Source organism: Aspergillus pseudonomiae (genome assembly GCF_009193645.1).
Source record: "Aspergillus pseudonomiae strain CBS 119388 unplaced genomic scaffold BDV37scaffold_61, whole genome shotgun sequence".
Lineage (NCBI taxonomy): Eukaryota > Fungi > Ascomycota > Eurotiomycetes > Eurotiales > Aspergillaceae > Aspergillus > Aspergillus pseudonomiae.
The window spans coordinates 68,968-91,645 of record NW_022476053.1 but is presented as its reverse complement, the minus strand read 5'-3'; the positions used below and the strand labels follow the sequence as shown (position 1 = coordinate 91,645).

Here is a 22,678-nt window from a genome sequence, read left to right as displayed (position 1 = left end):
AGCATGAAAATCAGGACAGCGAGGTCAGAAAACAAATAGAGGCTAGAGATAACAGACAAGATTCAGCCCAAAGACACATTAGACATTCACTACGCTTATCATGTTTCTTGGGATTAGCACCACATAGTGGTATTAGTGAAATGAGCAACCTAGGGTGTCATCACAACATGGCCAGCAGTGAGAGTAGTTCTCCCCAACCCTACTACAGCAATAGTGCAAGGGCTGAAAAGCCACGGAGTCCGAGAGGGTCAGGCAAAATGAGAATAAGCGCCACGGTGGGCGTTATTGGACAACATAAAGTCTACATTTGGAATCATTCTTTGTTCGCCAGTACGGCCATCTAAGATGTCCGCGCCGGATAAACGGGGGGGCTTAAAAGGTACGCAACCGGCACCCAATGGTTAGTAATGGTCAGATAGCAAATGTGCAGCAGTGGCGGCCAGGCAACGGTAGTAAGTAACCGTGTAGTCAGTAGTTCACTGTCGGTGGTGGTCAGTGCCGTCCATGTGGACAACAACATGGCGGAAATTGTAACGAGAAGCAGGCAGATGCTTTGCAAAATGCCGTTTTGCCACAGGTCTTGGTAGAGCATTTTGAAAAACGAGGACTTCGTGATGCGATTCCAGGAATTTTCCTTGCTTCCAGTGACAAATGATCCTTTGGGGGCGCTTGAAATAAAATGAAATCGTATGACGGCAGATAAGTGTGCTGCAAAGCGAGAGAATCAGTTGGGTCAGTCGCGAGGTTTCCATACTATATCAATCACAGACAAAGAGTAGGTAAAGTGGGACTTCTTACCGCCAGCTAACCAACTATTCTCCAGCTGTGAAAACGGGGAACCTCGGATTCCCGCATGGACAGTCTGGAGCCACCCGTACGCCCACATTGTAGTGACATGAAGCAAGCCCAGAATCACCTGGGCTCTGATCAGGAAGGACGAAGAAGAGGGGATGAGTGACCGGGCCATTAAAAGCCAGGGTACAGCACCAAATCCAATGACGTGGCTTACCAATCCCAGGGTGATGGCCAACCCCCCGCATGCAATGCTCCACTGAAGGTGCCGTGGCATGGAGCTGTTAGTCGGTGGCCGTAATGCAAACAGTTGCTGGGAATGTCCAATATGCCATCTATTTCTCTGGGCAATGTGCCCTTCGAGGGATGTGGGAACAAGCCCGAATTGCAGCGGCTCTTGTACTTGGACCGTGCGATATCCCATGCCCCGTAATATCAGGGAAAGCTGCCAATCTTCCGAAAAGGAAAAGGTAGGATACCCACCAACATCCACGATTGCGTTTCGCCGGAACACCGCCCCTGATCCTGCATCAATAGCACGCCCACAGCGGTCTAGTTCGGCGTTCTGACAGGTGTAAAAATGAAGGCGAGATTGCGAGAGGGGGTCCCCAGCAGGAAGGTTGTCAAAATATTGCCGTGTGGTGACCAACGCTGTCTCAGGGTTGAGAAGCAAGTGAGGAAGTGTTGCTCTGAGGAACTCCGGCTTTGGGATGGAATCCGCGTCCAAAATAGCACAAAACTCCGGCGGAGCATCCTTCTGAACAGTGAATAGTGCAAAGTTCAAGTTTCCGGCTTTGGCAAATACCCGGCCTGACTGCCTTCCGCGTGTGTGGTAGAAGAGAAAAGGCCATTTCGAGTGCAACTCCGAGATAGCATCACGCAGCTGGGTTGAGGCGCCATCGTCAAGTAGAAGTACTCTCAACTGAGACTCTGGGTAGTCCATAGTGCAGGCAGCGCGAACGGTGTCCAAGATCACACTGACTGGCTCACCGCAGCAGGGGATCAAGACATCGACTCGTGGCAAGTTTTGATTGCCCCGGAGCCGTAGCCTTTTTCGCGGCCCGCGTTCAGGATCCCCACCGGCTGTAACGGTGAGGTGCTGATCTTGATAAGACAAGCCTGGTCGTCGGTTAGCGTTACAGGGCTCCATAATCCGACGTAAAGTAAGGCATAGCTTGAACTTACGACCAAATATAACTTCGACTGCCAACATTAACCACATCTGCCAGGATTGCTGAGCCTCCAGCAGAATCATAAGTAAGCGGACAGGATAATAGACGTTCGAGGTCCATATTGCCGCTCGGGCTGCATGGTAGAGATACTTGCGGTATCGCCGTCCCGACCATATGCGCGAGTCAGGTGGAAGTTCTTCGATCTCGCCGACATATTCAGTAATCATCTCTTGCTAGCACGATGCCAAGAAGTAGGTCCTTCGTCTATTTCAAAGTCGATCAAGGTCTTCCTCCTTGTGTTGATGCCTCAGCAATTGAAGTCGTGTCCCTGGCTTTGTTCTGTTCTTTGTCTAAACACCGCGCATGATGCACATAAGTCTCTTTCCCAGTCTGTGAGACGAACTGGAATAGGGGTAAACACACAACCTAGACGAGAAAACTAAATCAGAAGCTGCGCCTGGGGAAACGTCGGTGTGTGGCTTGGTCTTTGTTCTAGAATTTGCCATGAACGACCCACTAATTCCCCGTTTGGGGAGATTCTAGATCACCAGGAGGCGCCAACCCTAATTATGTTTAAAAGGGGGCGTTCAAGGAGCGCCGCTCATTGAACGCTGCCTTTCCGTCAACATCCGGCATGGGAATACGTAGTAGAATTATGCTAAGCATTGACCCAGTATTGACAGGAGTAAACTGAAAGAACGAGACCTGTTCTCCCCACAGTCCTCGGGGTGGAGTTCCGCTCACTTCGTCTCATCATAAAGGGATAACTGGTGTATTGGAATGAGACATGCTTTGGCTGGTAAATCTGTCCGTGCCATATCGGCCAAGTGATTGGCCGCTATTCGTGGAATTTGGCAGAGGAAAGTCCAATGAGCAAGCCACCATACCTTTCACAGACGACGCATCTCACTGTGAAGCTGAGATTATCGAAGTAGTAGCTCCTTCGAGTTACTCGAATCATCGTACTCCGTATAGCTGAAACGATGCCAGTTCCAAAGTTTCCAACAACGGTAACGGCGGAGAAACATCATACCTCCTGAATACCCAATACGTCTGCCGGAAGTGCAACCCGGGGGTCTTTTAAGCGACATTCACAAGTCCAAAAATAGATATCGGAAACGAATGTGTTGACACCACGGCTAGCATCTGCACTAGGCTTATTTAGGTGTGGTGGCTATTCCCCGCCGGAATCGGAAGAAATATACGCCGTCTCTTCATCTTGCTCCAAGAATATGACCTCAGTATCGTATTCATAGTATAGCGGCAATCTGTGACTCGTTCTCTTTATTCTTAACATGTAAACGTGGTCAGATCTGAAAATTATGGGTGCTTCACTTTAAGCGTGGAGTATATGGTATGCCTGGCAGAACTCGCAAGATTGCTGAAATATATATTTCCATGAATGAGGTATACCATCACATTGGAGTTACTTGATACATCTAGATTCACAATTCCCATATTTTGAGGACTATTCTGCCTTTCTATGGCAGTCAAAGCAGCTCTCTGGTACAATTTCTCAAGGTCAGATCGTACTCAATGTTTTATGCAAAAACGTAGTACCAAATCTCACATGACAATGTGACAGTTGACAGACAGGGTAATTTGATTGAAACCAAATGGCAAGTCGTAAAATACCCTAAACCATTTTGGGAAGACGTCTGCCGTTTCCAGTTCCATTGTATTTAGCCTTCCTTTTACGGCAAGAGCTATGCTACATGCAGTCTAGCGTGCCAATTAGCCTTCCTGAACAGGCACGTTGACTGATTGTGGAATCTACTGGAGTACAACCGTGCTATCGTTACCGCAGTCGGCCTGCAAGAGCAATAGAAGCCGTAGAATGAAATTATTAATCCAATTTGATCAGTGGTCAATAGTCTGGGGAAGGATCGATGCCGCCATCTGGGTGCTCTGCGGGTATTTAGAGGACTTTCTCGTGAAGCAAAACCACTTTCGCGCCGCCGAATATATCCGACGAGTCGCATAGTAACCTCGCAAACCCCAGGTAGTCATCTATGCAACCTGTGCGTACTTCTCCAATGCGAGATGAAGCCTTCCCCACCGTGCCTCATGCCATTTCCGCAGGTCTTCCCATTCAGGAAGCGATGCTTTGGCAAACTGCAGCCAACCACCGACAATGAAATCTGCATACGATACAGTATTGCCCTCCAGAAACGGACCCTCCGTATAATTGTAGATCTTGGCCAACTCGGCAAGCGCTGACTTGAATCCTTCTAGGATAATCTGTCTGGCCTCCCCCGTGACCGTCAGATCGTCCCAGCTTTCTACCCCGGCTCTGGCCGCAAAGGTGGCATGGGATACCTCAGCCGTCTCCGGATTCAAAGGCATGCCGTGGAAGAAGAGAATCACAAAGCGCGAGAAAAGCGCATCCACGTGAGCGTTGAACGAGGCATGTAGACCCAAGCTCGAGCGGGGAAATAGCTGCGGTGCATCGGGGTATGCTTTCTCCAGGTAGAGCGCGATGTCGAACGAGTCTCCCACCCTTTCCCCGGTGGAAGGATCTTCGATTATAGGCAGAGTGTAGAACGGACTGCCATTGCTGAATGTGCGGCTGGGCGGTACGCCGAGCGCTTTGCGCGTTGATGCTACCTCAGGAAGATCCACCCATTCAGTCCGGTATGATACGCGTTTAAAATTCAGCGAGTATCTTAGAGATGATATTGGTTGGTCTCTTTCTTGCATGGCAAATTTGCTGTCAAGCGAATATGCTGAAAACTTACCGTGCTTTCCACGGATTGGAAGCGAAGCACCTCACTGGCGGACCAGATGCGATATCATACAGGATAATTGGTTGAGAAGAGCTCATGATTGATGTGGCAAAGGTTATGAAATAATTAACAGTCAAAGGAATGGACACTCGGGTCTTAAAACAATTTTGTCGATCTGGTTGAGAACTCCAATGACCGACGCTCGTCTCCAATTCAATGTCCCACAATCTTCACGTCACATTGTCCAGAGTATCCCTTGCTTTCTCAGTCCACTCGTAAATATGGTGGGGGACAGCTAATGTCAATTTTGCAGCAAGACCCTGCCCTTCTTGCTTTTATCTTTATTTTTTATCTTTATTTTTTGTTTCCCCCTTTGCTTCCACTGACAAAGCACCAGATTCGAGTGTAACCATTCATTGCTTCGGTTACAGGCATCGAATGGATTCTAACAGCCAATGCTTGAGATGTATCGAATAGAGATCATAGAGAAAATACTAATAATGTGTCTCACAGCATGCATGACAAGTGATACAAGCGATAGGCGATGGAAACCAACAATGCAGCTGTGGAGAGAGGTATGTTCTGAATTGGTTTAGAAGGTGGTTCACACTGTGGGATCCTTAAGAGCAGTCTCTCCAGAGGCTGTCTTATCGAACTAGCTCTTGTGCATGATAATCACAAGGAACAGTTGTTCAAGCGGAATCTGGCTTGAGAAAAGGGTTTGGAATGTGGGTGACCGGGCTAACGTCTTTTAGTATAGCATGGTATGGGACTGGGGCCAATAATAACTAACGCCTGGCAATGAGTCATCATTAGTACAAAGTATGTTATGCAGAGGATTTCTTAAGGTACATAATTCACTGGACAGATGTAGATATCAACAGGTTTTTGATCTCCTTTACTAGATCATTCGCATCACCTTCCCAGATCACAGGACACTGATTAGATACATGAATATATATCACTAGTTTTCCATTGTAACTAGCACTGGGAACCCCCGTAGTCCATCCCTGCTCGCCAGTGGGTCGCTCCTCTGTTGACAGTGGCCCAGGCGTTTGACTCTCCTACCAAGTATACCGACCTCATCCGTTATCGATTTTTTGAGCATTGGCTCCCATTTATCGGATCGTTCTGCGAGGGTACTCTTGTAAGTGAATTATGCTGCCTCGGCGTGAGAATAAAATACTGGGGATGAAAAGTGAGAAGGAGGCATCTGAGTATGTCTGGCTTTATTAGCGTAGAGGAGAAAAGCATCTTATCTCTTTGATTCTTTGAATTTCTTTGATACAGACCTGAAGCTCCGATTAGGGGTAATAATGGTATTTATTAAGCTGTGGTCACTGCTGAAGGTATTCTCCTTCCCAGCGTGAGTGTTTGCTGCTGGCCTGCTGCATAAGAGCACATGCCCGAGCAGCGTGAGGCGGCGCACTGGCCCCCGGTAAAGTTGCTGGGTTCTGGTCGATGATAATTCACTTTACTTACCGTATACATTGAGGATATACTTAAATAGGGCATTGGTTGTCAGGAAACTATATGTCTCCTTTGCGGGGTGAATAGAAAATTAAAGATAGTCTTTGGGAGTTCTCCTGCAATTTATACTCGGCATATACATATACCGATTACCGAGTTCTATAATTCATAACTTATATCTATAATATACACTAATTCTGTATTCTACATCAAACTGCTAGGATCCCTGAACCCTAGCATAAACCGCTCCGCTCATCTTGGGCAGTGGCCCTTGATCCGCTGGTCTGTCCCTAGTATTCTAGTATTTAATGAGCAGCTTTTAACTATGAGGCAGGCCGCCTGAGCTTGCTGAGCGAACAAACTTCATATTTTGTCATGTGTATTCGTAGATCAAACCAGGTAAACTCCGCGCCCTCTAAGTCGTAGATGCTAATAACGCTATAAAAGTACATGCAATTCCCATTCCATGTCATAGACCCGAATCCGGTTCAAGTTCATCAAGATACCAGCAGAAAGCGAAGCAGACCGCCGAACCACCGCATACAAGGCCTTAGAGATTCCCAATGTCCCACCAGGCGGAAAACCCATCAATATTCCCCATGCCGGACTCGGGTTCCTGATAGTCCATATTGTCCATGTCCGGAAACTGGCCCGTCCAGAGCCACGGCGTATTCATCATGAGACTGTCAGCCGGTGCGACCAACTTGTCGGCGAGCGCGAGACTGTCTGGAGTCGATTGCATAGAGGACATGTTGGCCAGGCTCGGTTGCATATGGGCGGCCTGTCCACCATCCGCCGTATTGACATGGACTTCAGGGGACATGGCCACAATGACCTCCAGCGTACAGGAGCTTTCCCCCGCGTCGTCTCGCGAAATGGCGGGGATCAACGTGGGATGTAATAAGCCACCAGACATCTCCTGTGGCTCCGGCACACAGTTGATTTGGAGAAGGTCCCACATCAACGGGATACTCAGGTGGATCTTGGACGGCATCCACTCGTAGTTCACATTTTCCGAGCCGCATGCAATTCGCGTCATCTTGTCCAGAGTTTGGTCCTGAAAGGTAGTTAGCAGTGGATGTGGAGCGCTCAACGCAGGGTACCTACTAAGGCTTTGCAGGCTGCAGAGAAAGGAACGAAAGTTTTCAGAAAGGTCCGACATTTATCGAAGTCGATTATCGATTTCTGTTTGAGTCGTGGATCCGCTGCGCAACAATAATAAAGATGTACTGTCGCTGCAATCGCGGCGGCGTGCCCGAAAAAGGGATCAACTAGGCGCATTTTCCTTTCGGAGACCATATCGATCATACGGACAAGCCAGGTCGCATGCAACACAACCAGCTCTGAAGAGCGCCTCCAAAAGGCGTTGGGGATGGAGAGGTTCGGGTTCGACTGTGATGCTACGATGTAGAGGAAAGGGTGGTTCAGCACGGTCAAAATGCAATGATACGTAAACTGCGCTTTCAACCAGGGTGTCCAGTACCCCCGGTTCATGCGCAGCTCCTCTGCCTTCCGCTCATAGAATTTGACCGAGTCGTATCGGTGGCACTGAGAGAGCTTGTTCTCCACCTCCGTCAGGTCTGAGAGTATCATCGTATACATTGAATCATGGCGCCAGGGCTCCTTGAGTCGATTTTGTGCGCAGTCGGACACATAGGTGCGAACCCTGCTCCAAACCCATCCGAAATGAACCGCCAGGCTCCAAATGCCTATGTCCTCGGGCGTGGAGCAACCAATATCATCCCGCGGCAGCTTGGGCGGCTTTGATTCGAACTCCTTGCAATATCCCCGGTCTCCACCGTGGGGAGCACAAAACGGACGCAGGTTCTCGGCTGGGAGGCTGAGAAACCCATTTTGTTGGCCGTATGTCTGTTCCAGTGATTGGAGACTCCAGAACAAGCGTTTCTTTCGTTCAGTCAAAGGACTCTCAGGAGGATATCCGGAGTCTATGTCCATCATCGCGGACCGGCAAAGCTGAAAAGCGAGGCCAAGATGGAACCGACCGAGGTGCACGTCCCCGTCTACATTCTGTTAGTATGCGCATCGTTCAACACAGTCCCCTCTGGACGATCAAACGGACCTATGAATGAAGAATATGAAAGTAGGCATAGACTTTCGATGGTTTCGAGGTCCACTGAGCCATTTGCCACGCGGAGCATGATCAATGTTCGCGCGGTATTTCCATAACGCTGCGACTGCGACGGCTCACGCGAAAAGCGCGCAGTCAGCGCTAGGACGCTATAGATAAGCTCGTCCGAAAGACTACCCTTGTCTTCGAGGTCTTCATAATCGAAGCACCAGATCGGCTGCCGATGACAGTAGTGAAAATACAGTTCCAGGGATTTGCTGACTGCGGCGGAAGAGGGATGGGGATTTGAGTCCTCATTGTTGCCGAATCCAAAAGGAAAAGAACCCGACCCGGGAGAGAAGCGCTCAAAAGCTGGTTCGCCAGAGGATGGGTTGCTGTTCTTTGAGTAGGGTGCTTCTGGTATATCTTCGAGCTCCTCGCGTTTTTGGTCTTGACGGGCCGCCTTGACCGGTCTAGAAAGAAGGGTCAGAAGAACATTCGGACGCAGCGGGATATAGTATACTCTCTACCTGGAGCCACCTAGGATGAGATTTACCTTCTCTTCCAAGGACGCCAGCCGGTCTTCCTATGATATATGTGAATCCATGTCCAATCAGTAGATGATGGGAGTTATTTGTTACATACAGATTGTCCACCCCGCGATGCCCTCCGGGCCGATGTATAGAGACACGGCTGATTTAAGCGGACGCAGTTTGAACAAGATGGTCTTTCTGCGGGACAACGAGTTTTCTTCCTCCTGTAGACATATGTCGTTGGCGTCTACAAGGCAACACATCGACGAACGGGCGGGGATAGGGAAGCGACTTACCTGCAATTCAGGCAGGCCTCATGTGAACGCAACCTCCCCCGATTGCTCTCCCGTGGCATCATACTCGCTGCAGACAAAAGGCAAGAGACATGGTTGGAAGAAGTGAGGTACAATGACCATAAGAATAGAGAAAGTTAATCAAAGGATATAGCTCTACGGTGATGTAAGGGGCGATGATAAATACCCCCCACCATGGCCAGCCATGGTGAATTAAGCATGTAGCAGGGAAGGAGGGAGGGAGGGGAAAGGAGAAAAAAAAATTAACATAAAATAATAATCATAATAACAATAGCAATGATCAACCAAATGCAACAGAAGGAAGGAGGATTCCCGAGAAGATGCCGAAGACTCGTACTGGAGTGAAGCTGCAGCTGTGGATAGAAAGGGCAAATGACAGCCTCGTGACCCCGCCCTGGGTTGGCCCTAAAACGACGCCAATCCGTGGATCCAGTCTGAGAATTGCAGGATCTAGATTCCCAGAACTTTGCCTTGAAACGGTTAAAAGTTCCCTGCGAGGGATACTAGCCGCTTCCCCCCACATGCACTATTGTTAGATTGCTCTTGCTTTTATTTTTGTTGATTTTTGTTTTGGTGACTGCCCGCCACCACACGGAGAACAGGCAGAGCAAACATTCCCATAAAATTCCTAATGGGGGCTCGAGAATTGGAGATTACCTAGTAGTGGAATATTTTGCGGAAAGTGAATAAGGAGAAAAAAAAAATAGATCGTTCATCCACAGGCATTGATCACACATGATGCAAGCTAACGAGGTGTCGACCTTTGAGAACCCCACCATTAGGTTCAGCATCGTTATCATGGCAATGCCTATCTAATCAAAAAATTACCTATCTATTGCATTCTGATAACGAGGGACAGCGGAGATCCCCCGGAAAATGCACAGTCACAATCCAGATTGTCCAGCTTGGGCCGTCTTTGATCAACCGCCTACATTGCCTTATCTGGCTCAAAACTTTACAGTTGGAACAGAGTATAACACCGATACTCATGAATGATATCTCCAAAAGTCATAATTCAATAAATGTCTAGATACTATGCGTTATAGTCTCCAATGCAGTAAAACGAACGCCCTTCAGACCGTGATATTCTTGTAAGCAATGACGTCAAGAAGAAAAGAATACTCCTGCAACATGGTGATCCGCTATTCCCATTGCAACCGAATGCAAAAAAAGAAGAAAAAATATGAATAAAAAGGGGAGACGCTGAACAACTAGACATGCAATTTAAAAGACAAGTGTTGCATTAGGTTGGCAGCCTGAACCACCACAGCAACCGCCGGCCGCTGTTGACCCCTTGGCCTGAGCATCTAGCTTGTTGCAGAAGGTCATGTCCTCCTCACTGGTGGTGGCGGTGGTCGGAAGTGTTTGGCGAGTTGGCCAGATCTCACGACCTGCTTCCTGCTCCTTCTTGTAGTGCTCCATAACAAGCTCGCGCACAACTGTCTGGAGGTGGAGGGATCCCTTCTCCATATGAGTACCCAGGTTGCTTTGGATGTTTATGCACAGGTCCTTGTCCTCAGACATGATCCGCTTGTATGTTTGGCTGATCAACTCAAAATCTTCGTCGCTAGAGTTCTTGTTGCGGTAAACCTCATACCGCATCGTGCTTTTGGTGGCAGAGGTCGGCACAAGTCTCTGCATGACGAAAAGGTGGGGGCTATCTAACGGTTAGCGCGGTTGATCATTGAACAGAGAAACTTGTAAGCACTTACGAAACAGTCATAGAAGCGTTGGGAAAGTAATAAGTGCTGGCAATCCGCAAGTCACGGGTAATTTGGTCTGGGGTGGAGGTAGCGACATTGTCGGAAGTATCTGGGTGGTAGCGTTCGGTATAGTCGCCGGCAAGAATCTTCCAGTTGTACTCTCCCTCCAAGTCCCAGGTGTGGTCGAAGTTGTACTCGTCCCAGTTGATGCCACTGAAGTGCCCCTGCAAATCAACCTTGCTGAAATCACTTTCCCACGCAATCTCGGGCTTTTCCTGGGCGTCCAAGTTGACCCATATGAATCCATTATTATCAACATGGACATGGATCTGGAACAGGCCATTCTTGTTCTTGTCAAATCCATCGAGATCCTGATAGCCAGGAGCCTTGGCAAGTTTGCCATTGAGACCATACGACCAGCCGTGGTACTTGCAGGCGAAGATTCTGGCCTTGCCCTCCTGCTCAGTCACCACAGGAAAAGCACGGTGTCGGCAAACGTTGTGGAAAGCATTGAAACCGCCATCTTTGTCGCGGACTAGAATAAAAGGGTACCCCGCAATATTATAGACCAAGTAGTCACCGGTGCTGGGGAGGCGCATCTTGTGGGTGATCAACATCCACTTGCGGGAAAAGATCGCACGGCGCTCTAGCTCCCACATCTCGGGAGAGGTGTACCAGTTGGCAGGCAAAGACTCGTCATTCGGTGGGGTGGCACCTGAGGAGGCGACCTCATCTTGGCCGAAGTAGTTCTTCCAGATAGAGGACATTTTCTTTTGGGGAGCTCTTCTGAGGTTCGAAGTTGGAATTAGACAGATCGGGCTTAATAAGCGAGGACTAGATGCTGGTATTTGCTCCGGAATGATCCATCAAGTGTGCAAATATGGCTTGCTTTTTATAATTCAGCCATGCTTTTATTTCCCTTATCACCTGAACCAGCCTCTATGAAGGCTGCCCCGTGGGGATGGCCCAGACCTGTGGTTCGTACCGGTCACAGGATCGGGACGGAGTATACCAGCCGTGCGCCGGCCGACGGTTCAGAGAGCCGAGATAACTCTGCAGGCGGTCATAAAAAGGAAGCTACAAGATACCTGACGCCCAGACCCAGGCCTGGGGGACGCCACACGGCATTTACCGTTCCTGATGCCGTGTTTATCATTCGGAGAGACCCCCATTGGGTCGATTCTGGCTTGGCACTAACGGGGAGAAAGGTTCCTTTACCCAGAACGGTCATACATTCCAGTTATCAGATGTGCCCTAAAGGCCGCATGAGGGAGAGATGTTCGCTTTTGATGATAACCTCAATGCCATTGTTTATGCTGCATGCCGTTTGTGTTTTACTCTAGGCACTCGTAGGACTTGGCCCCTGGCTTGGATAGGTCATGGATCTTGGTAGAACCCTTCTAATGCATTCTGCACAGCGTGTATATTAAAACACGACCCCGGATTCCGTACATGTTCTGCAGCTGCAGCTCATCCTTTACGCCGAACGATTGCTCGCCCCTTTGCACCATCCAGCCCCAGCAATGTCACCCCTAGAGGACACCATTCATCACCTGCATTCTGGCGACCCAGGACCGATGCCCGAGAAATCCGAGAAAGCGCCATACCAGCACTCAGACCTATCTTCCGAACATGCCACGGATATTCATCACGGTACTATTTTGGGCAATGAGGTCCACGCTGGACTGCAACGTAGACTCGGCAATCGTCAAATCCAGCTTGTCGCCATTGGTGGATCCATTGGAACTGCCATATTCGTGACCATCGGAGACGCACTCCGTAAATCAGGTCCCGGTGGGCTGCTGCTAGCATTTCTGATCTACAATGCCATGCTAGCTATGGTCAACAACTCTATGGCGGAAATGTCGACATACATGCCCGTGAGTGGTGGCTTCATCTACATGGCCGGCAAATGGGTCGACGATGCCCTAGGCTTCATGGTCGGCTGGAACTTTTTCCTTTATGAAGCCATCATGATCCCCTTCGAAATTACAGCGATCAATATGGTGCTGTCCTTTTGGCGTAACGATATCCCCCCTGCGGCTGTCTGCGTTGCTTGTATTGTAATATACGCGTGAGGTTCCCTGGTGCATCCGAGCCATATCCATGCGATCATCCCTTACCCAAGCGGTCTGGTTCACCCGGCCCCTGCGACTACGTGCTAAGACTTGTGTATAGTTGTCTGAATGCCCTGGCTGTCAAAGGCTATGGCGAAGCCGAGTTCTGGCTTTCCGGTGGGAAAGTCATCCTGATATTCATCCTGTTCGCCTTTACTTTTGTCACAATGGTAGGGGGTAACCCACAGCACGATGTCTTTGGGTTCCGTCATTGGCGCCATCCTGGCCCGTTCGCAGAGTATCTCCACACGAACGACCTTGGGCGATTCGAAGGTTTCTTAGCCGCACTATGGGCGGCCTCGTACACTTGTGTCGGCCCGGAGTACATCTCAATGGTAGCTGCCGAAGCAAAGCATCCTCGTATCTACATCAAAAATGCGTTCAAGACTGCTTACTGGCGTTTCGGAGTCTTCTTCGTGGGAAGCGCTCTTTGCTGCGGTATTCTAGTCGCCTATAATGATCCCACTTTGGTCGCAGTGTACTCCGGTGAGTCTGAGGGTGCAGGAACTGCTGCTGCGTCGCCGTACGTAATCGCAATGGGTAACCTAGGTGTCGGTGTATTGCCACATATTGTCAGTGCCCTCCTAGTTACGACTATCTTTTCCGCCGGCAACACGTACACTTATTGCGCCACGAGGAGCCTATACGGCCTCAGTGTTGATGGTAAGGCGCCAAAATTCTTGAGCAAATGTAGCAAGGGAGGGGTGCCAATCCGCTGCGTCGCTGTAGTCATGGCGTTCCCCTTTCTTTCCTTCTTAACATTATCTAGCAGCTCGTCGCAGGTCTTGACCTGGCTCATGAATCTGTTGACGGCAGCCGCCATTATCGATTATATTGTCATGTGTGTCACATATATTTGGTTCTATCGAGCATGCAAAGTTCAGGGTTTCGACCGTTCCAAGCTTCCTTACAAGGGCTGGTTTCAGCCTTGGTGCGCCATTATCGGCCTTCTGTGGATGACGATGATTGTAACCTGTTATGGGTACACAAGCTTCACCCCTTGGAATGTGACGACCTTTTTCACGCATTATACGATGCTTCTATTTGGAATCATCACATTTGCCGGGTGGAAATTGTTCAAACGCACTCGGCTATTGCGCCCGGATGAACTGGATCTTACCTTAGATGCCCCTGATATCACTGCATATGAAGAGGCTGCCAAAATCAACGATCCCCCTATAGGGTTCTGGGCTGAGCTCATCCAACCTTTCAGGCCGAAGTGGAAAACGACTCAAGAGCAGTCAGATCGTACGGTTTGACGCGCTGGCTCGCCTGCAGCTATATAGGTGATGGTAATGGGACATAACGCATGATATGGGAGGGACTGTACTGATGCTGTAGTGCATGCACTGTTTTTGTACATACAATTGGACATTCTGTGAATGTGCCTGTCGGGAAAGGACGTATGTATCTGTTGTACCCCCAGGCCTTGAACGTTGTATGCAGCAATGAATGAGAGGCATTGAGTGAAGAATGACATTGGCTTGTTGAGTCGCATCTGACTATTTGCTGTCAACGCCTGTTGAGGGACACTTCCCTGTCTCGAGAAGGTCCTTCTTATCGACGACCACTGCCATTGATATATGCTTGAGCGTTAAGAACAATGGTGCTCTCTTTCCAACATCCCGTCGGAGCTTAGTGCCTTCGCAGGCAGGTCAGGCTTACGTCCGGTCACATGAGCGGCTCAATGCCCAGAGTGCATCTTTGGCCACCCGGCATATACTAATAACCACCTTAAGAGCAAGGAGCGAGTGGCTTCCTGCTCTGGAACTGGTGCTTCGTTCGGTCCGTCGGTGCCGTATGGGCGCTAATGACGGTTCATAGGTTTAACACAGGCCCCATACCAAAGTCCTAGTTACCCTTCCCGGTTTTTATACTTGTTTGAACGTCAGCCATTGACTCAAGTTAGCAGTTCGAAAGTCATTGATTTGCACACGGTCATACTTCATACGAAATCGTCTTCAGCACTTCATAGGTTGGGAGATTTCCCATCAACAAAGGCAAGTGATGTTTACGAAAGAGCTATATCCTGTGGCAACATCCGTCTGCTTTATCCAAAAAAAAGAATAACGACATAAACATACGCAAAGAGGGATAGAGAAACATCGCACTCCCGAGGATCTGGCCACGGTTAGTTCATTGCCTTGTTACTTGCGATATAACTTACTATTGACACTGGCAGTATGAGACAGATATGGTCGGCCTTACGAATATCTAATGGCCCGGATTGCCGCACACTACGATTCCGCAATAGAAAATGGTTACGTTTCCAGGAACCCCTCCAATAGTGACTTTTAGCTGCACCTTCGGCACCCATCATCGAAGCTTGGAAAGAAATATCATTGCAAGTCATCGCGTTCAATTACTTTGTCGCGCCCGAAACCAACATTCCTTGCCGTTCCCTATACTTCAGCAATATGCGATCGGTGGCGCAAGTTTGTGACTCTCTTCTTGGGAGCCGGTCTAAGGTAATGTTAATTCTCACACGAAACCCCGAAAGTGTATGACAGCTGCATAAATTGCCCTTATTATTAGGAAAGGCTGTATATGATAACCGGCAGTTTCGGCGAGAATAGCTGAGCTGATAGACGGGACCGTCTGTATGCTTCGTTCTCCCACATGAAGTCCTTGGAATTGTTATTGAAATTTCCAAATAGCGGTTCTCAAGCCATCAGCCCCCCAAAGCTGTCTTTCTCATAGACTGGGCTCTGAGCACGGAGACCACAACATCGTCATAATATTGCCGTTTTCTTCCTGACGTTCCCCTTGAAACATTTGAGATAATCCGACCAATCCGGAAGGGGTTTATTGTCTATACTTCGACGCCACTGCGTGAACGGCCTTCTTCACCGATGCCCGGCCCGGTTTGAACTTTGAACCATCTCCACCCCCGCGGCGTCTGGTGCACGGCCGCAGCTTGATAAGAACGCATGATAAGGGACTGTAGATGTGGGCCCGCTAGAAGTCTGGGGGGCGGATTGACTGGCTCGTAAATGGCAGCAAGAGACTGGAAGACAATTCCTAATCAGGGCATCCATTCCCCGTGATGGTCAGCTGATCCTCAGCCACATATTTGATCTTTGCCCTTTTGATATCAGCCTGGCGTTATTCTTCAGGAGATAAAGCGTAATTTCTACCTCTTACACTCTCAAACTCCCTTAATCCATTATTACTACAGAGTACTACACGATTAAGGAGGAGTAACCAGAAAAAGAACTACGATCCATCAACATCTTTGCAACGATGCGTTTTACTTACTCCTTGATCTTGTCGTACTTTTAGATCTATCTTTGATGTACATTCTCATGAATGTCTCAAGCCCTGTACATTACTTCGGTCCTCATCTAGTGAGTGCTCATCATGAATGATGGCGCTTATCGGTTCCATGTATAATTCTTCCTTGAACTAAGCCTTTTTCCACTTTCGCATGGACAGAGTGAGTGTATTCAAGCAATTTAAACTACTTGGGACCCAGACAATCACATTGTACGCTAAGCAAATTGGCTAGCTCCTATCTCAATGAACAGGCATTGGCTGGTTGTATTATTTTACTTATCGAGCGTTCCATGGGGATCATCAATAATATTATTCCTACTATTTAGGAGTTATCTGATGATTATACGGAGGACAGTCTTGGGCACTTCCATTGTACTCCAATGGCAAGATGAGTTAAGCAGCCATGCTTCGGTATTGTCTCGTATCGGAGTGTTTTATTACAGATCGTCGTTTTATTACCTCGGTCTCGAATCTAAACGGACCGAGTACGTACTTCTTCCTAGATGACACCCTCGTACAGTTCAGCTGGCCACCAAAATAAAGAAAAGAGTCCAGGGCGTGTTATAGAGGCAATTTTTAGGTTGATCACAGCAAGACTGAATATTAGCAGTGGAAGCTGAATCGAAACTTGGATCTATAAATTGCCGGCTCATCCACCGCCAAGGATTAAACTATTTAACTAGTCTTTCCAATAGTGGTTGATCTGGGGTTATACCGAAGTTTGTGGCCAATAGAGTACGCCACTGCTAAGGAAAGTGATCTTCTCCTTTCATAAGATACAGAGGTACTATTGTATAATCATTTCAATAGATATTGCAGATCTACTATGTTATTCAGCCAAGTGGTCAATGACTCCGTATAAAGAATCTCCCTATTCGAGTATAAAAAGACTCATCTTCCTTGTCCTAGCTGCCTCTGCAATTGCTTACGCTTCACCTACTTTTAATAAGGCATTCCACAGGATTGAGTTCACCAAGGTGCGTTCTACCTGCTTCCTTCAAAAGTCTCTATTGTCCTCATAACTCTTATAGGTCGTCAAGATGAAGATTCAGCTTTTTTGGTTACTCACAACTACCAGCCTGGCCTTCGCAGGCTCCAACAGAAGAGTTACCTTGCCAGGAATTGAGAGGCGTGGTGAAGCCTATGTTAATTGTATATCATCTTTCATGGAAGATGCTGTATCCAATGTTAAATCTATCCTACCATCCGCGGAACCTTGCATTGCAGAATTCGAGATACAGATTCACAGCTGTCTTGTTGAGTACGCAGATCAACCCCGCGACGATAGAACCAAAGACATGGGGAAGTGCTTCGAGGAGCGGGTAACTATATTTCGGCCTCGGTTCTCATCTCTATTTCACTAATCAGCTTCATCTCTAGGTTCCTGTTCTCGGCAAGTGTATGGAATCCATCCAAATCCCTCTTGATGGTCAGGAGAGTGCTCTCAAAATATTCTCAGAGGCTAGAGCGCATATGTTTAGTGAAGATCCGGAGATCGGCTGCGATGATAAACCCTGAATAGATGGAAACGGTGTTTTAGGAGTATATAATATACAGTAGAGCTGAGGTTTCTTTCTTAGTATATACGAGTTCTGGCTTCCTGCTTCGATGAGCTGACGTAGATATTGGGAAAATTGGACCTTCACATAGAAGACCTGGGTTGCTTGGGAAACGCGTGTTCGCATCATGTCTCAATTCTCAAAGCTGATAATATCATTATAAATGGAGTGTGGATCCTGGAGACGCTTTGAAAAGTGGACGCTGCGCATATATATTTACCTACAAGGAACGAAAACTCTGCGCATGATCATGATAGAACTGGATCGTAGCCCTTCAACATGACTACTGGAACAGCTATAAGCTCAGGTATACCTCCATCCGGGTTAACCTATCGTGTACCCACTGCTGTACCTCGTGGATGTAAATCCCGGCGGACCCAGGCAGAATTGGTGCCTGAGGAGAGAATCCCCTCACGTGGCCGGCAACGGACTATGCCGAAAAAGGAATGGCGCCAACCACCTCGATCGTCATTTTGATCCAAGATCATTACCTTCCACCACGGCCAGAAATCTGTTCCCCGGAATTGAAGACTATGAGTGCTCCGAATGATAACTATACGATACACAAAGTCTCCTTGAAACGTACACGGCAGGCCTGTGGTCCTTGTCGGTAGGTACAATGTCAATTGGCGGAAGGACACACAACCATCCCCATTTCATCAGAGATACATGGAGAAACAAGCTTCGAGGGCAGGAAATAGAATGCTGACGGCTTGGTACCTTGCAGTCGGAAGAAGGCGCGCTGCCCAGGAGAAAAGCCGACATGTTCGCTCTGCGAAAGGCTCGGCCAGCGCTGCTCATACGGGCCGCAGGCTGCCCCGAGTCGTGCTGCCACCACTAGAGCTTCTCCTGCTCATGGGCAGGAACGCGGTTTGGCAGAGCCCGGAGATGTAGGTGATACCATGATTTGATTGATTCTTTGCAATCGCTGGATATCCCCATGGGTTGACGATTTCTTGCGCGATCGACCAGGCCAACCTGTCGAGCTCGCAACGATTCGAGCGCATTGAAGAGAGATTGGATAAGATGGCAAGCATTCTCCAGTACGAACGCTAGTTGTTTCTTGGATTTGCGCCCCTAAATGTTAATGGTTTCTAATTTCCCACCCCACTTTCTCTCAGGGAATGCTTGCTGAAGAACAATCCGTTGACTGGAGTGGCGAGCGGAAATTCACTCCCCTCCCATGGCTATGGCCACCGCAGCATGGGCAATTCCCCCGTAGCCTTGAATTTCCAAAATGCGGAACGTCGTTATTCTGTGGGGTACGTGTCCTGTGTTTCCTCCGCTCCCACGCCAACCTGACGGACTCACACCGATAAGGACCTCGCTGCCACCTGATTTTGTCAAATCTGAGGTAGAGATTTATCTGGCCCATTTCCATGACCAGCCCTATTGTGTTTTCTCCAAGGACTGGCTTTTGAGCCGAGATCTGTCATTACCTCCGGAAGTCGCATTCCCATTAGTGGCTCTTACTTCTCGGATCTCACGCCGCTCGCCGGGGCCTACTGGAAGCGGCGTGCTTCCTACAAAGCACTATGCCAACAAGGCCTGGGATATCTTGTCATACCAGTACAAGAGCGGTAAACTGGGTCTTTCATTTTTACAGGGAACATTTCTTATGGCACAGGTGGACTTCGCCGACGGCCAATCCCATCGAGGGTATTCATCTGTTGCACTGGGGCTCCGGACGATTCAATCTGCCGGCCTCAACAAAGATAAGTATACGTCGTCCCTCACAAACTCAGAAGCGGAAGAAAGAAGACGCATTACCTGGGCCTTTTTTATGCTGGACCGCAGTTATAATGCATCTCGAGACTATTCATTGTGCCTTTCAGACAAACATTTCACCATTCTTTTTCCTACACCGGATACGCCAGCCTCGCTCTCTGGTGAGGAATCACTGGCTCGTGGGACACTACATGACGGGCCCGAGAAGCAAGGAGAAAAGCTTGACCACGGCATTCTAGCCTGTCTTCTTCGGCTTTACTCCATTTGGGGCAAAACCACTGATTATGTCTTTGAGCCCTTCGACAAAGATGCGTTACCCCCCTGGCGATCAGGATCGGCGCTGGCCGGTCTGGAGTCCGACTGGATGCAGTTCGAGACTCATTTTGCCGATACACATCGCTATCGAAGTGTCGACTTCCGACGACGCGCTCGTGAAGAACCGCATTGTCGCTCGTACCTGTGCAGCTGGCTGTGTGTGCAATTTCTCTTCCATTCCGTTCAATGTCTGCTGCACCATCCCTTCGTCAACATGGTTAAGCTCCGCCACATCGACGGAAACATACCCGCCACCTTCCTGCAGAAGTCGTATGAGAGTTCCCTTATTCATTCGAGGTGGATTGCGCGGTTCATCCGAGAAATGGAGGAGGTTGACATCCGGCTGTACGACCCGTTTATCGGTTATCTCTGTGCAATCGCCGCCACCATTCAGCTCGAGAATACGGCCAGCAAAAACCCACACATCGCCCAGCTGGGGAACAGCGATTTTCGAACGTTGGTTGATTATATGACAGACTTGTCGGCGCATTGGGAAAACATGGGTGTCTTAGTATGTTCGGCCCGACTCGATGTGTGATATCTGCTAATGGGGCTGGTGCAGGTCAACCGGGTCAACAAACTGGCCGCGAGACAGAAAAACTACAAGTCGCTATATTATAGCCAGGATACTTTCTCCGGGGAGCTAACCCGCATGCCCACGCCGTCCACTATACCAAGAATGTCAGAGGCGGACGAAGCTCTGATGTGGAATATTCTCGACTTCAGTTCGTCGTTCACCCCTGCTGAGATCGTCCAGCTCGGGGACTTGGTCCCGTCTCCGTACCAGCGGATGGAAACAGTCAGTCCGAATTTCCCAGATCCTTCCCTGGTGGCAACTGGGCAAGGCGCCGGGCAAGGGATAGAATCTCTCAGCGGGCGGGCTCCGGGACCGGTAGGCACCGATCCTATATCAGAATGGCCCTTTGCGGAAAGACCGGGTAATAGTGGATTCGACGCGGCCATCCCCGACCTGCCCGACTGGATGATGTTTGGGGATTACGTCGCGGAGCAACTGTGACGCTCCTGCAGAGGAGGAAACGATGGATACTAACCATGCTCGCGCATGATATCATGATCATGATCAGACATATGAATGACTTATGATGAACTTAACACGATCGGAAAATTAAACAAAAGGAATTGGTTTAAGAAAATATATGCATGCTTCTTGTGAAAACAAAAGCGTATAGATCTAACAGTCTAATGTCGTTGTAGCCAGCACGCGTCCACAACCGAAAATCTCTCGTCGAAAGTAACAAAATTCGTCTCACATGACAGTTTGCTCTTCAGCGGGTATATGTGTTTCCAGAAAAATCAAATCAGCGTCCCTTTAGATCTTACTCTGCCTTGTCGAAGCGGCGGCCAACGCGCCAGCAAATCTCTCCCGTTCCTGAGGAGTCAACTCTCTCCTCTCAGGGCCTCCTCGACTTCCGTCCCCCTTGAATACGTCGCACTGGAAGCGCTCTTTGTACTCGGTGGGGAACTTCCATTTCTGCAACAAGTCTTGCGAGAGCTTCTTTTCGAAGCATCCAACGACGTACTTTCCGATTACGGGCAAGAATTTAAAGGCACTGTGACCAAGGTTAGACCGGTTGTTCTGGTATCAGACGTGCTTTCTAGGTTCTGGGTACTTACTGTCCGCTACCACCCGTGGCGATGAACATGTTCTTGTGCTCTGGGTGATAATCCATGATGAAATCGCCGGTCGGGGTATCATTGTACCAGCATAGCGCTACCCGCTCCCAGCCCTTGGGCTCTAGGTCTGGAAAGAGATCCTTCATACCGAGGTTCAGACGCTCGACGGCCTCATCTGGGATGAAGTTGGCGCGGGCCGATGGCGGGGCAGCCGGGGGCGCAGAAATGCCATCTTGCGAGTGGGTGTAGCCGTAGCTGTGGACGGCGACCTTGAGGATGTTCGTTCCGTCATGGGGAGGGAAGCAGAAGAATCCGGTGGAGAGGTTAAAGTAGACGGGCATGTTCCTCAACCGGATCATCTCCTCGGGGGTGAGCCGCATGTATCCGACGATCTGAGCGGCCGCGACCATGGTGTTCCAGGAGGGAACCAGACTGGCGGTCCAGGCACCAGTTGCTACGATGAACTTGTCACCTGTGATCCGGTTGCCACTGCTCGTGCGGACCGCTTCGATGGTGCCGTCCGCCTTCTTCTCAAAATCGGTCACTTGGCCATCGGGGCCACTGATAAATGATACACCTGCCGCGATACACCGAGCTGCCACGCGAGCGGATGCGAGACCTGCATCTGCCCATCCGCCCGAGTTGTTGAAAAAGGAGTAGAAGCCTGGGTTGCCCAGCGGGCCGGTAAGCTCAGGGAATTCACGCTTGCAATCTTCCACCGTGGGAACGGAGTGCCAGGGCTCGCCCATCTTGGTCAGAATCTCTCTGGTTTTGCGACTGTACTCCTCAGCGGCGGGCTGTATAGGCTGTCCGGGGGTCTCGTTCTGAGTCACCCAAAGACATCCGGATTGATGGAAGGCCTCTTTGTATGCGGGTGTTTTCCATAGGTCGAAAGCCTCCTTGCCCATGCGAGCGTATACCTCATCGCCGTAATCGAATCGAATCACGCGGGAAATGTCGTTACTGGATCCATCGGGAACAGGGGGCATCGCTCGATCGAGGACGGTCACAAGGCGATAACCTTCCTCCTTCAGCCTCAGGGCAGTTCCCAGGCCAAAGATGCCCGCTCCAATAACGACAATGCGTTCATTCTTAGCTGCCATTGCGTGTGCGGATGTTAGGAAATTGCCGTCTGATCACAGTTCCGGATCAGTGTCTGTAGTTTGGACATCAAGAACGAACGTGATTCAATTTCTTTTATACGATGTGGCTCCCGGACTCAGCGTGATATTTCCGTGCATCACGGACCGTGCGCCGAACACAGTGAGGG

General features: G+C 49.3%; 8 protein-coding genes across 8 annotated transcripts; 3 read left to right on the top strand and 5 right to left on the bottom strand.

Moving 5' to 3' along the window:
- Positions 1-476: 476 nt before the first annotated feature.
- BDV37DRAFT_273497 (glycosyltransferase family 2 protein) lies at positions 477-2,191 on the bottom strand (the record flags this gene model as incomplete). The annotated part of the gene is made up of 3 exons (XM_032085067.1): positions 477-607; positions 799-1,911; positions 1,978-2,191. 3 exons carry the CDS (start codon positions 2,189-2,191, stop codon positions 477-479), a joined length of 1,458 nt encoding a protein of 485 aa, XP_031938947.1.
- A 1,783-nt stretch (positions 2,192-3,974) lies between these two features.
- Positions 3,975-4,664, bottom strand: BDV37DRAFT_285488 (uncharacterized protein; the record flags this gene model as incomplete). The annotated part of the gene is made up of 1 exon (XM_032087739.1): positions 3,975-4,664. One exon carries the CDS (start codon positions 4,662-4,664, stop codon positions 3,975-3,977), a length of 690 nt encoding a protein of 229 aa, XP_031938946.1.
- Positions 4,665-6,710: 2,046 nt separating this feature from the next.
- BDV37DRAFT_273495 (putative C6 transcription factor) lies at positions 6,711-9,116 on the bottom strand (the record flags this gene model as incomplete). Its single annotated transcript, XM_032085066.1, has 4 exons — positions 6,711-7,217; positions 7,268-8,181; positions 8,241-8,701; positions 9,058-9,116. The coding sequence occupies 4 exons, from the start codon at positions 9,114-9,116 to the stop codon at positions 6,711-6,713; spliced, it is 1,941 nt and encodes a 646-aa protein (XP_031938945.1).
- A 1,183-nt stretch (positions 9,117-10,299) lies between these two features.
- On the bottom strand, positions 10,300-11,545 carry BDV37DRAFT_296114 (aromatic ring-hydroxylating oxygenase subunit alpha; the record flags this gene model as incomplete). The annotated part of the gene is made up of 2 exons (XM_032090046.1): positions 10,300-10,732; positions 10,788-11,545. 2 exons carry the CDS (start codon positions 11,543-11,545, stop codon positions 10,300-10,302), a joined length of 1,191 nt encoding a protein of 396 aa, XP_031938944.1.
- Positions 11,546-12,301: 756 nt separating this feature from the next.
- BDV37DRAFT_296112 (amino acid permease-domain-containing protein) lies at positions 12,302-14,362 on the top strand (the record flags this gene model as incomplete). Its single annotated transcript, XM_032090045.1, has 3 exons — positions 12,302-12,852; positions 12,957-13,418; positions 13,668-14,362. 3 exons carry the CDS (start codon positions 12,302-12,304, stop codon positions 14,152-14,154), a joined length of 1,500 nt encoding a protein of 499 aa, XP_031938943.1. The 3' UTR covers positions 14,155-14,362.
- A 2,849-nt stretch (positions 14,363-17,211) lies between these two features.
- BDV37DRAFT_285484 (uncharacterized protein) lies at positions 17,212-17,689 on the top strand (the record flags this gene model as incomplete). The annotated part of the gene is made up of 2 exons (XM_032087738.1): positions 17,212-17,493; positions 17,552-17,689. The coding sequence occupies 2 exons, from the start codon at positions 17,212-17,214 to the stop codon at positions 17,687-17,689; spliced, it is 420 nt and encodes a 139-aa protein (XP_031938942.1).
- Positions 17,690-18,176: 487 nt separating this feature from the next.
- On the top strand, positions 18,177-20,791 carry BDV37DRAFT_285483 (Zn(II)2Cys6 transcription factor; the record flags this gene model as incomplete). Its single annotated transcript, XM_032087737.1, has 6 exons — positions 18,177-18,340; positions 18,458-18,620; positions 18,703-18,773; positions 18,852-18,992; positions 19,051-20,284; positions 20,336-20,791. The coding sequence occupies 6 exons, from the start codon at positions 18,177-18,179 to the stop codon at positions 20,789-20,791; spliced, it is 2,229 nt and encodes a 742-aa protein (XP_031938941.1).
- Positions 20,792-21,103: 312 nt separating this feature from the next.
- On the bottom strand, positions 21,104-22,511 carry BDV37DRAFT_273491 (NAD(P)/FAD-dependent oxidoreductase; the record flags this gene model as incomplete). Its single annotated transcript, XM_032085065.1, has 2 exons — positions 21,104-21,344; positions 21,409-22,511. The coding sequence occupies 2 exons, from the start codon at positions 22,509-22,511 to the stop codon at positions 21,104-21,106; spliced, it is 1,344 nt and encodes a 447-aa protein (XP_031938940.1).
- Positions 22,512-22,678: the final 167 nt, after the last annotated feature.